Genomic DNA, 12,120 nt, shown 5'->3' with positions numbered 1-12,120 from the left:
GCGGAGGCTCTGGCTATGGAACAGCAGGAGGGGGCGCTGGGGGCATGTGCTGGGCCCTAGTGTAGTAGCTCCGGTGCCTGGCGAAGGAGTTCATCCCCACTTTAGCGGGTATGGGGAGCCAGCCACTGAAGGCTTCGGAGCGGGGGCAGGACAAAATCAAGGCCATTCTTCGGGAGCGGCAGTCAGGTAGGGGGCGCCCCCTCTCTGGCTCCAGGCCCCTGACACCCCTCCCCTTCCCCGTTCCATGGCCGTAGGTGTGGATGACGGGGCTGACATCCCCAGGGAGCTGGTGGTCGGCATCTACGAAAGGATTCAGCAGAAGGAGCTCAAGTCAAATGAGGACCACGTCACGTATGTCACCAAGGTGGAGAAGTCCATCGTGGGCATGAAGACAGTAAGTGCCCACCACAGAGCAGCGCTCCCTGCGGGGCATCATCTCCCCTCCCAGGCCGCAGAGGCCCTGTCTCCATCTCCTTCCCTTTCCTTCTTCCTGGCATCCCCTCCGCATCTTTCAGAAATGTGTTCCCCTTCTTCGCTCACTTGTAGTTACTGTATCCAGTGCCTCCGTGTGCTCTGTGGGGCACCCTCTTCCTTCCACCTGCCCGATTTCCTCATCGCTCCCTGCGACCGGCTCCTGCGGCAGGAGAGATTGGAGTGAAATACTGAGAAAGGCTGCCGGGTGCTCTAGGGTCGAGGCATCTGGATGGCCAGATGGGGAGGTTTGGGGTGGTGTGGGTGCTGGGCACCCTGGATGGTCCTACTGAATAGGAGGCAGGAAATGGGCTAGAGCAGGCTCTAGATGTGGGTTCTCAAATCCCTGAGTTGTAGCCTGTGTGGCAGTTTGCAGCGTTTTCCAAGTTTGCAATGATTTTTAAGGGAGCATCCTCTGTAGACGTCAGCAGGGGCTCTGTATACCGTAGACATAAAGGTCCTGGCCTCCATTGCCCTAACCCTAACCTCCCCAAATTCTTGGCTCAGGGAGCAGTTTGGGGACCTCGTCTGAGGTTCTGTGCTGGACGCTTCCGCCCAGTCGCGCGGGGCCGGCCTTTTCTGGCTGGAGCCTGCTGTGCTGAGGTCAGAGCCTCTGTCAGGTTTGCGGACGCCCCCTGAGGGGGCTGTTTCACACACAGGAGCAGATTCGCGGTGTCCCCGGGACCCCTCCCTCTTGCACACTGGTGCTTGGGTGTGCAGCAGAGGAGAGGCACAGCCCGAAGGCCTCGGAGGGACGGAGCGCACAGCCCGAAGGCTCTTTTCGATTTCTTTTCCCTGCCTTTTATCTGCTCACTGCGTCCAGCAGTGTGAAGCCCTCTGGCCCAGCCCTGCTCCCTAAGGAGGCTGAGGAAGGGGAGAGAGCCCGGGGGAGGAAAGAGGGAGGGTCAGGGCCAACCTGGGCCTGCATCTGCTCTTCTGCAAAGTGGGCGCTGGGGGCAGGAAGGCTGCGACCTCGGCGGCTCCCCCGGCTGTGAGCGTTGTGCCCCGGCCCAGGTGCTGTCAGAGCCCCATCGCCGCCTGGTCTGCTGCAGCCGGCTCTTCGAGGTGACGGATGTGAACAAGCTGCAGAAGCAGGCCGCACACCAGAGGGAGGTGTTCCTCTTCAACGACCTGCTGGTGGTGAGTGGGGACCCCCAGAGGGCCGGAGGCCCCGAGGGCACCCTGCCCCCCAGGATGCCACGATGCTGCATACCCAGTGGCTGATTTTCCAGTGTGGGTGTGAGGTAGCCCAGGCAGATATGATCCTTCCTACTTTGTTAGTTATGAGGCCGAGGCACAGAGAGGTTCATGGTTCCCGGGTCCTGGTGCGAATGGATTAGGTCCCAGAGCCTCTGCATCCCCCCCATTGTGGGGAACCTGGGGCTGGAGGGTACAGGGCTGCACGTCCGTCCCACAGCCTGGGAAGTGCAGGAGGCCTGAGGGGGGCCCACACTGTCCCTGGGCCCAGGGGGGATGCTGGTGTGCGTGTGGGCATGTGTGTGTGTGTGTGTGTGTGTGTGTGTGTATGTGCGCGCGCACACGTCTGTGGGGTGCTCGGCCTTTGCTCTTTGAACACAGGTATCCATACAACAAATATTTAATGAGTACCAACTATGTCCCAGGCAGTGTTCTAAGTGCTGGGAAGCAGAGTGAACAGGGTCTGGCTTCTGTCTTTTCCTCAAACCCCATACCTTCTCCATCCACAAGTCATACTGGCACTACCTCGAAAATTGTCCCAAATCCAACGCTCCCCGCCTGAGGTCCACCTCCGCGGAGTAAGCATCGCCAGCTCCCAGACCTCACCTCCCTCCACGCCTCTCCTCTGCCGCCCGCCCCCTGCCCCACCAGCTGCCTCCCCAGGCCAACTCCCGGCTCCGTCCGTCTCAGGCCTTCATCTTGTGGCGCCATCGTCTGCTTGAAAAGCTCCCCAGACCTTGCACGGCCCCCTGCCTCTCCTCATTCAGTGCAGATGCTCTCCCCCCACCTCACAGGTGGCCTGCCCACCCTGTGAGGGGTTTGGGTGTTTACTTGTGTTCACAGGAGCCCTGGGTGTTCACTCATCCAGGCGTGTAAGGCACGTTTATACACATGCACACCTGTCAGCGCACGGCTGTTCCCCTGTCTTGGACAGATTCTCAAACTCTGCCCCAAGAAGAAGAGCTCCTCCACGTACACCTTCTGCAAGTCCGTGGGCCTCCTGGGCATGCAGTTCCACCTCTTTGAGAACGAGTGTAAGTCTCTGTCACCCGTGGATGTGGCAGAGGGCGGGGGGTGCAGGGGAGGGGGAGGGGCAGGCGCTCCAGAGGCCCCCTCCTCACCTGCAGCCGCTCACGGCCTGTGGGGCCTGGGGTCTGGTTTCCAGATTACTCTCACGGCATCACACTGGTGACCCCGCTCTCGGGCTCCGAGAAGAAGCAGGTGCTGCACTTCTGCGCCCTGGGCTTGGACGAAATGCGGAAGTTTGTGGAGGACCTGAAGGAGTCCATCGCGGAGGTGACGGAGCTGGAGCAGATCCGGATAGAGTGTAAGGACGCGGTGACCCCAGAGCCTCCATGCGGCCGGGCTCCGGTCAGCGGGAGCAGGGTCGCTTGCAGACAGACACTCCCTGCACCCCTGCGGAGGGTGTGTGGGCGAGCCAGGCCCCTCCTGCCCTCCAGAGCCCTCCCTGCCTCAGCCCCACGGCACCATCATGGCTGATGGACACCTCACAGCTAAGGCAAGGTACCTGAGCGTGTACACATGCGTGTGCACATGTAGCCAGGCCGTGGGGCGGCGTGTGGGCCCCTCGGAACGGAGAACTCTGCTGGGTTTGACCAGGACCAGCGAGCGAGCCGGCCCTAAAGGCGGGCTTGCAAACCGAGGAGGTCCGGGCCTGGAGCACTTCTTCCCACCCAACCTCCCTGGCAGCCTCCTCCCCTGACCCAGTCCAGATTCACACGTCACACCCGGTTGTTTCATGGTTTTCATCTCTTCTAACCTAGAATAGCCCCCCACTTAATTTTTTCATAATGTCATCTCCTTGAAGAGTCCAGTCTGGCTTTCTGACTGTCCTTCATCTTGGAGTTGTCTTTCTGGCCTCCAAGGAGTGCCTCGGTTCCCGATTGCTCCCGTTCAGGTACTGTAGACAATCTCTGCGCCTCTTCATCTGTCCCGGTGGTTTACCAGTCACCTCTTGGTTCAAGAAAAGAGCAGTGACGCCCTGTGGTCTCTGCCTACCTGCAAGCTTTCCTGGTGAAGTATTGCAGGGGCTTCAAAAAGCCTTTACAGGAAAATTAAGTAAGAATGGATTCAGAAACTAAAACAGAAAATAAAGACAGACTCCAGGTCTGCCTTACATGGCCCTTAGTTGAAAAGTATTTCTAAATTGGTATAAAGCCCTTGGGCAGGAGGAAAGGCGGTGGGAGTTTCTGAGCACGGGCCGATGCGCCAGGGCGGTGCTAGTTCATCAGCATCTTTGGCGCACCTACTGTGTGCCAGGTGGTTTGTTGAGGTGTTCATGGGGAGGCTACAAGGCAGGTGTTGGCCCCCACTTCACGGATGGGACTCAGAGCGGTTAAGGGATGCGTCTAAGGTGCATGTTAGAAGCGGAGGATCTGGCCGTTGCAGTGGCGTCTGATTCTAAGGTTCATGTACTTTCCACCCTGAATATGAGAGGGCAGCTTCTGTTATAATTTCCTAAAGAAACAACGAAATCAGGTTAAAACAAAAACTCACCAGGGACTTCCCTGGTGGCGCAGTGGTTGAGAATCCACCTGTCAATGCAGGGGACACGGGTTCGAACCCTGGTCTGGAAAGATCCCACATGCTGAGGAGCAACTAAGCCTGTGCGCCACAACTACTGAGCCTGCACTCTAGAGCCCGCGAGCCACAACTACTGAAGCTCGCACGCCTAGAGCCCGTGCTCTGCAACAAGAGTAGCAATGAGAAGCCCGTGCACTGCAACGAAGAGTAGCCCCCATTCGCCGCAACTAGAGGAAGCCTGCGCGCAGCAACGAAGACCCAATGCAGCCAAAAATAAATAAATTAAATTAAAAAAAAAACACCTCACCAGACCAGACTGTGAAACTAACTCAGTATCACCTGGTACAGGGAGGGTGTAAATTCCCCTTCTGCTCTCCGTCGGCGACGTGAGTTCAGGGGTGTAACAGACAGACTCTTTTCAATGCCACCTTTGCTGTTGATCTAGAACATTCTCAGAGACACACCCTCTTGTCAGTATGTCCTAGATGGGTCCGCACAGCCGCGGAGCACAGAGCCCATGGGTGGGCACCAGCATGGCTGCCAGAAGTCCCTTTCCCCATCAGCCTGGGAGCAGCACGTCCTGCCCCTCCAAGTACTAAGGAGGAGATGTCGCCAAGATCCGTGTGCTGAGGGCAGGAGAGCAGGGACCAGGCTCATGTCTGGAGAGAAAGGGAAGAAAGCTGAGGAAAGAGGAAGGGCTGCTCAGAGAGGCAGGGAGAAAGGAAGTAGAAAACAGGAAAAAGTAGCCACAGCTCCCGTTTCTCGAGCACCTACTACATGCCCACGCTGGGCTGAATGCCGAGCCTACTGTATGAACTGTTGCTACATCTTTCCAGGAGGTAAGAATTATTATCTTCATGTTGCAGATAAGGAAACTGAGTCTAACAGAACTTAAGGAAGTTGTCCAAGTTCACGCAGTCATTGACAGGACAAGACTGGCACCCAGGTTCCTCGGATGCCCTGCTTGTAATTACAGCGCTAACTTCTCCAAAGCCAAGACGGCCCCTCTGGGGAGAGAGAGCCACTCTCACTTCAGTAAAAATATTGAGTATTGCTTGATGGTGTGACTCGGGCAATCGGCACAAATGGTTCTGGTTTGGGGTTTGCAGGCCGGTGCCCCCCGATTACAGATGACTAGACAGGCAGAAAATGGGACCCAAGAGAGTAGCTTTAATACAAGGAACTTGAGTGATGTCTCCTGGAAAAGAGGAACGGAGGAGAGATTTAATAACGGCTGTCAAATCTCCAAGGAGGGTAACTGGCCATTCTCCAGCACCACCGAGAAAAGACAGAAGGAACAGGTTTACGGTCTAGAGAGAGGAGTTAAAGCCGAGTAGCCAGACAGACCAGGGCCCCCGGGGCGACTGGGGCCTCCTCGTCGGGGGAGCTCAGCCAGCTGGCTGGACGGCACCAGCGGTGCTGAGGCTGCTACACCACGTGAGCCTTTGATGTCGTCACAGGAGCTGATATCTACTGAGCCCTTGCAGCATTCAGGCCTTGTTCTGAGTGCCTTAATGTCTTTCCTCCTGTGATCCTCTTTTTTTTTTTTTAATACATTTATTTATTTGTCTTCGTTGCTGCGCATGGGCTTTCTCTAGTTGCGGCGAGCGGGGGCTACTCTTCGTTGCGGCGCACGAGCTTCTCATTGCGGAGCACAGGCTCTCAGCATGCAGGCTTCAGTAGTTGCAGCATACGGGCTCAGTAGTTGTGGTGCATGGGCTCAGTTGCTCCGTGGCATGTGGGATCTTCCCGGACCAGGGCTCGAACCCGTGTCCCCTGCATCAGCAGGCGGATTCTTAACCACTGTGCCACCAGGGAAGTCCCCTCCTGTGATGCTCTTAATGACACTCTGAAGTGGACACTGCAGTCCCCTTAAGGGAGGCACAGAGAGGATGAGTAACCTGCCTGAAGCCACACAGCCAGGCAGCATCAGAGCCAGGATGCAGACCCCGGCTGTTGCCTCCCTCTTGCACCTCCTCTCTGGCTGCCAGGACAGGCGCTGCCAGCCCCAGCACTGAGGCTGACGTGGCGTGGCTGCCGCGTGTTTGGGAGCCCCTCGTCTTCCTCCTGCCCTTGTCTCACGTCTCCTCCCCTCTGTGTGCTGGAGGTCGGGGTTTCATTGAGGCTGACGTGGCGTGGGTGCCACGTGTTTGGGAGCCCCCCGTCCTCCTCCTGCCCTTGTCTCACTTCTCCTCTCCTCTGTGTGCTGGAGGTCGGGGTTTCATTGAGGCTGACGTGGCGTGGGTGCCGCGTGTTTGGGAGCCCCTCGTCTTCCTCCTGCCCTTGTCTCACTTCTCCTCCCCCCTGTGTGCTGGAGGTCGGCCTCCTCCTGCCCTCGTCTCACGTCTCCTCTCCCCTCTGTGCTGGAGGTCGGGCTTTCTCTCCATTCACGCGCCTCTCCGTTCCCCAGGGGAGCTGGAGAAGCAGCAAGGAACGAAGACCCTCTTGTTCAAGGCTGGGGGAGCCCAGGGGGAGCCACGGTCGAAGCAGGGATCGCCCACAGGTGAGCTCCAGACCTGCGGCCCTGGTCCACGTGCAGGCCACTCAGCGACCCTGGCCTTGGGGTCCTGGGGATTCGGGTGAGGGAAAGGCTCGTTTCCGTGGCCTCATCTGCTGGGTCTTTAGCAGTGAGACTGAGGGGGAAGGTGAGAGAGAAACGTGTCCACTTAGAAAGGTCACTGTTCCCCCGGAGGCATCAGGCTCAGGGCGCCAGTGCCCACCTGTTCCCTCCGCACACCGGGGGTTAGGGCTGTGGGAAAGGGAAGCCACGTGAGGAAAAAGTGCCGTGTCTGTGGCTGGGAGCAGGTGAGAAGGCAGGTGGCCAGAAGGGTCTGGAAATCTTGATCTGCCCCATCAAGACCTTCCCCTAATGAGCCAACATCACTCTCTAATCCCAGGCCCGAGTCAGCACCCCAAAACCCAGATGAACCCTCAAACCCAATTTCTCAAATGATTTCTTCAAGTTGAATTTTCACTCCAGAGAAGTCAAGCCAGCTTCAGATTTTGTATCACCTTTGGCCACGTTCTCTAGACCCGCTCCCACTGCCCCCTCCTACCTTCCCCCTCCCCCCAACCTGCAGGGAGACAGGAAGAGTTGTCTCCACCCCTCACCCCCCCACCCCTGCTCCATCTGCCCCAAACAGAAAAGAATTAGGAGAGGTGGCATGAGAATTAAATCCCATCCCAGCAAACCCCAGCGAACCATCCAGAGCTGTTCACTAATTAATTCAGTCGTTTATTCCTACATTTAATGAACACTTACTGAGTGCCTGCTGTGTGCCTCGTGCTAAGCCCTGGAAAGCCAGGGTCCCAGCAAGACGTCAGCTTGCGCTGAGACACTCCAGTGGGCTCCATGCTGGTTCCAAACCCCCGGTTACGGCCGTGGCGCCGAGATGCTGTATCAGCATCACAGGACTGGTCACACCAGCTGGGAGAGGAGATTTGTTTCCAAGCAAGACTCGGGGCTCTTTTAGCTCATGGAGACCCTCGCTGTGGTGGCTCCTCGGTGTATGGGTCTGACCCGCCACCACGTGTTCATAATTCTCCACCTGCCCTGGTTTTCAGCTGGCCCTTCATTTCTTTCTTTCTTTCTTCCTTCCTTCCTTTCCTTCTTTCCTTCCTTCTTTCCTTCTTCCTTCCTTTCTTTATAAATTTATATTATTTATTTATTTTGGGGTGTGTTGGGTCTTCATTGCTGCATGTGGGCTTTCTCTAGTTGCAGCAAGCGGGGGCTACTCTTTGCTGCAGTGCGCGGGCTTCTCATTGCACTGGCTTCTCTTGTTGTGGAGCACGGGCTCTAGGTGCACAGGCTTCAGTAGTTGTAGCACACGGGCTTAGTTGCTCCGTGGCATGTGGGATCTTCCTGGACCAGGGCTCGAACCCGTGTCCCCTGCATTGGCAGGCGGATTCTTAACCGCTGCGCCACCAAGGAAGTCCTGGCCCTTTATTTCTACAAGGTCAGAGTACACGCTCTTGTTTTCACAGCTGTGTAATAGAGTCAAACCTCAGCTGTGATTGATTCCCGGACACCCTGCCCCACTCCACTCTCTGCAGCCCAGCCTGCCTCTTTGGGAAGCTGCAGCCCCTGGCCAGGCCCTGATGTGTATCTCCAGGGCCTTGTCCATCAGTTCCTTCCCCAGCTTCCTCTTGTGCTACAGAAAGCAGAGGGATGTGCACAGCAAGGGAACTAGCACCCTCCCCAGGGGTGTGAGAAATCAGAGGGGCCCTGGCCGAGGGCTCTGGGGTGCCTGCTGGGGGTAGGGGTGGGAGTCAGGGGTGACTGAGCCAGAAAAAATCATCACGCTGTCCCCGGGTGTCTGCAGGGCCCCTGGTGCTGTGCCAGGCCCATCAGGAGGCCCTGGTAGCAGTCAGAGCCATTAGCAGCTCTTCGTGCCAGGCCCTGCCCTGTGGCTTGTGCAGTTGAACCCTCACCGCTCAGCTAAGGAGCAGGAACAGGAAAGGAACGGGGCCCCTCCCTCTCGGAGCCTGTGCCACAGACACAGAGGAGCCCCCTTTTGCTCTGGGAACCAAGAACCAAGGCCTCCTCACAACCAACCTGCACAGTCCGTATGGGGCGCTCTGACTGTGGGTAAAGGAGACTCCACAATACCCAGCAGGGAAAAATGTCAGAGACCTTCTAGTCCATGAGGGCCCAGAGAGGTGTAGCATCTCGCCCAAGGTCACACAGCTCGTATGTGGCAGAGCTGGGCTCAAGACACCCAGTCCACTGCCCCCGGAGCGGTGGGGGTCCTGGAGCCTCCGGCCGCCGCACTGAATTGCAGGGAGGCTTGGCTGGGGGCTGCGGGGCGGCGGAGACAGGGCTTTGTGCGGGGACGGGGCCAGCTGGAGAGTGAGCCCTGTGCTCTTTGCATTCAAAGCCAAAAGGGAAGCGGCACCGGCAGAGAAGGCGGCGGAGAGCACGGCGGAGGTGAGTGGAGGCCTGGTTGCCCAGGTGAGTGAGTCTGTGCCCCCTGCCCTCCTCTCACTGTCTCTGTTGTTTCTCTTCTCAGGTTTTAATCAATGCCTCCCCAGCCCGACTCACCATTTTACCAATTTCAAGAGATACAATTAAAAGTTACTGCTAGCATGGGTAATACCACTCTTCCAGCACCTAATCAAGCCACAGTGCCCCCTCCCATTCCCCAGCCCGCCCTCCCCGCCGAGCCCCCCAGGCTGAGCTCCCACACTAATGCGTGCAGATAAAGCCCCGAATGCCCCCATCGCACCCCTCCCGCAGTCCCCCAAATCCGCCACCCCGCACACGCCTGTGGTCCTGATGCTCCCGTATCAGAGACCAAGGTTCCCTCCTCCACATCTTGCCAGCCTCTGTAGCAGGGAGCTTGGCCCCTTCGAGAATCACCCCTTAGGTCTGTTGCCCGAGTGAGCACGGCGGGGCAGACCCTGCCCTCCTGGATGCCTCTGGGGAAAGTGGAGGCGGCTGGGAGGGTACAGTTTCCTCCCAGGACAGCTGGTCCATCTGGAAAGCTGGCCACGGGGTGGGATGTGCAGGAGGAGGTGAGGCGAGGTGGGGGTGGGGTTGTCTTCGGGCTTCTCCTGGAGCGGGGCGGGCGGCTGCTGCATCTGAAGACTGTCCACGTTGGAGGGAGGGGACTGGAGAAGTAGCAGCAGCAGCTGGTGCCCGCCAGGCCCCCGGCGGCCACCCGGGACGGGGCATGCAGTTGCCCCGCAGGCCTGCTGGGCCCCAGCCCTCCCCACTGGCTCCCCTCGGACCCTGGTGAGCCCCTCACTCCTTTCTGCCAGGCCTCCAGGGACCCTCACTGCTCACACAGACCCTCACTCCAAGCTGGAGGAGCCCCAACTTCGGGCTCTGAGGGAGGAGCCCTGCCCCCAGCCTAAGCCTGGGGAAGCCCCAGGACACCCCAGAAAACCGCAGCTTCTCCTCCCCCCCCCCCACACCTGTGTCTGGAGGAGGCACCTTCGCACGGAGGAGCTTCCTGCCCCAGCAGCTGACAAGCCCCCAGGGTGGGTATTCCATCCCCTGCCCCTCCTCTGCCCATCATGCTGCAGCTGCCCGTTCTCCAGCCTTGCAGATAAACACACGAGGTTACCAGCCCTTCCCTTCGGTTTGTTCTACCAGCCCTGCCTGTGGCTTAGCACCGCCTGCCCAGGGAGGGCCGCGATCTGGGGACCATTATCCCCTCCTCCCCGGCCCAGAGGCCCACGTGGCTATCTGCAAGGCTGCCAGCCCGGCTAGTCCCGGGGCTCTGACAGCCTCTGCTCCCCTGCACAGATGCGGCCTCACCGCCGGCCTCGGCTGGACCCTGCGCTCCCGCGTCCTCCACCCGCTCTGTCCTTGCCTGGCCGCCCCCCGGCAGGCCCTTCTCCAGCCTGTCCGAGCTGTCAGGCCTGCCACCCATGTTCCATCTTCTCTCCCTCTCTCTCCCACTCTCTCTTCTTTCTTTCATCAGCAGGGAGGTGGGAAGGGGGTCAGAATGAGGGAACGTTTTGCTGTCACTTCCTGCTTTTCACTTACTGACCGGAGGGAGGTGCAGACAGTGGAGGGGGAGGGGGGAAGGGGAGGCGAAGAGGAGGTGCAGGGTGAGGCCAGGGCTGCGGCCACAGCGGGGCTCGGAGGGTCTGGACTGGGGCGGCCAGGCGTTTGCCTGGGGAAGGGCAGCTGTAAGGTCTGGGGGCGGAGAGCAGAAGGCCTGCCCCGCTGTCTCAGGCCACTTTCTCCCAGGGAACAACTCAGAAGACAAGCAGGTGGGGAATGGAGCCGCACCCACCCGTCCCCAGCAGCAGTGGACAGAGGCCTCTGTCCCAGTGAGGACCACAGAGGGCTCCCCGAGAGGGAGGTGGACGCAGCCCTGCCCTCGGCCCAGCCCAGGGCTTGGCAGGGCACTGAGGGGGCTCCGGGGCTCCTTTGATTGACTGGGAGGTGGGGAAGCTCAGGCTTAGAACACACTGCTGAGGCTGGAGGCTGAGAATGGGGAGTAGAGCCTGCAGCCTGCGGAGCTTGGCGGTGGGCGCTTGTGAAAACCCAAGGGCCGAGGAACGGGGCTGGAGAGCCGAGCAGCCCAGCAGAGCAGTGCCCGGACCCAGGAGGGGGCGTTCCTGAAACTGCACCTTTTGCCAGTAAATAGGGTCAGGCTTAGGGCTCTGAGATGGTTTAGGGCAGGGCCCTCCTGGTCTAGACCTGGCCATAGGATCCCCTCCCCTGCAGCCTCGGTTTCCGCCCCCCGTGCACTGAGCAGCGGGCCTGGGTCGTGGTACCCAAGGGCATCCTCAGAGAGAAGGGTCTCAGCCACTCCCTGAAGGGTCCAGGTGGGATCGTGTGTCGTATCTACAGGCTGGTGAGCTGGAGGGATGAGGAATTAAACCCCTCTCCTTCCAGAATCATCCTATTTCTTCCACCTCCCCTGCTAGCAAGAGGAGGCCAGGCTGGTTCCCAGTGCCCTCCATGGGCCACCCCCTCATGCCCCGCCCAAGGGGGAAAGATTAGAGCGCTTTCTGGGTTCCCCCTCCTGCAGCGGGACGGATTTCTCCAGGGCCCAGGTTGGGCCAGAAGGGCAGCTGGGGACCTGGCTCTGGCCTTGGCCGCTCTCGAATGTGTGGGCACAGCCCTGGGGAGTCTGGGAGGATGGGGCAGGTCCACACCGCCCCTCGGGGTCCCCGGCATTCCAGGGTCTGGACACCTTTGTGATTCACAGTGATGAGAAGGCCTCCCTTTAAAAAGCTGGTGGGAGGGTTAGGGGCTTGCAGAGCTCCAAGCCACCTGACTCCAGACCCTGTCCCTGTGTCCGCCGCACACCCCTGGGAGGCAGGGCGCAGGCAGATACCCCTGCTTTCCCAGCTCGAGGTCGGTGGGAAGGCGGGTGGGCGCCCACCTGGGGCCCAGGGCCACCCAGCAGGACCTGAGTCCATCGGTCCAGCCGCCCATCCCACAGA

The 12,120-nt window shown here is 59.4% G+C and overlaps 1 protein-coding gene across 1 annotated transcript in view; it reads left to right on the top strand.

Annotated features, from left to right (window-relative positions):
* The window catches only part of IQSEC3 (IQ motif and Sec7 domain ArfGEF 3), a gene marked incomplete at both ends in the record, with an annotated part of 32,378 nt that extends 23,082 nt beyond the window's left edge, over positions 1-9,296 (top strand). The window contains 7 exons of the mRNA XM_082850956.1: positions 255-394; positions 1,486-1,611; positions 2,603-2,702; positions 2,834-2,995; positions 6,623-6,715; positions 9,090-9,139; positions 9,222-9,296. Of these exons, the coding sequence (XP_082707082.1) occupies positions 255-394; positions 1,486-1,611; positions 2,603-2,702; positions 2,834-2,995; positions 6,623-6,715; positions 9,090-9,139; positions 9,222-9,296 (746 nt within the window). The remainder of the gene's footprint in view (positions 1-254; positions 395-1,485; positions 1,612-2,602; positions 2,703-2,833; positions 2,996-6,622; positions 6,716-9,089; positions 9,140-9,221) is intronic.
* Between the last annotated feature and the right edge of the window lie 2,824 nt (positions 9,297-12,120).

Source organism: Leucopleurus acutus (genome assembly GCF_964270905.1).
Source record: "Leucopleurus acutus genome assembly, chromosome: 11".
NCBI classification, from domain to species: domain Eukaryota; kingdom Metazoa; phylum Chordata; class Mammalia; order Artiodactyla; family Delphinidae; genus Leucopleurus; species Leucopleurus acutus.
This window is presented reverse-complemented; position numbering and strand designations above follow the sequence as displayed.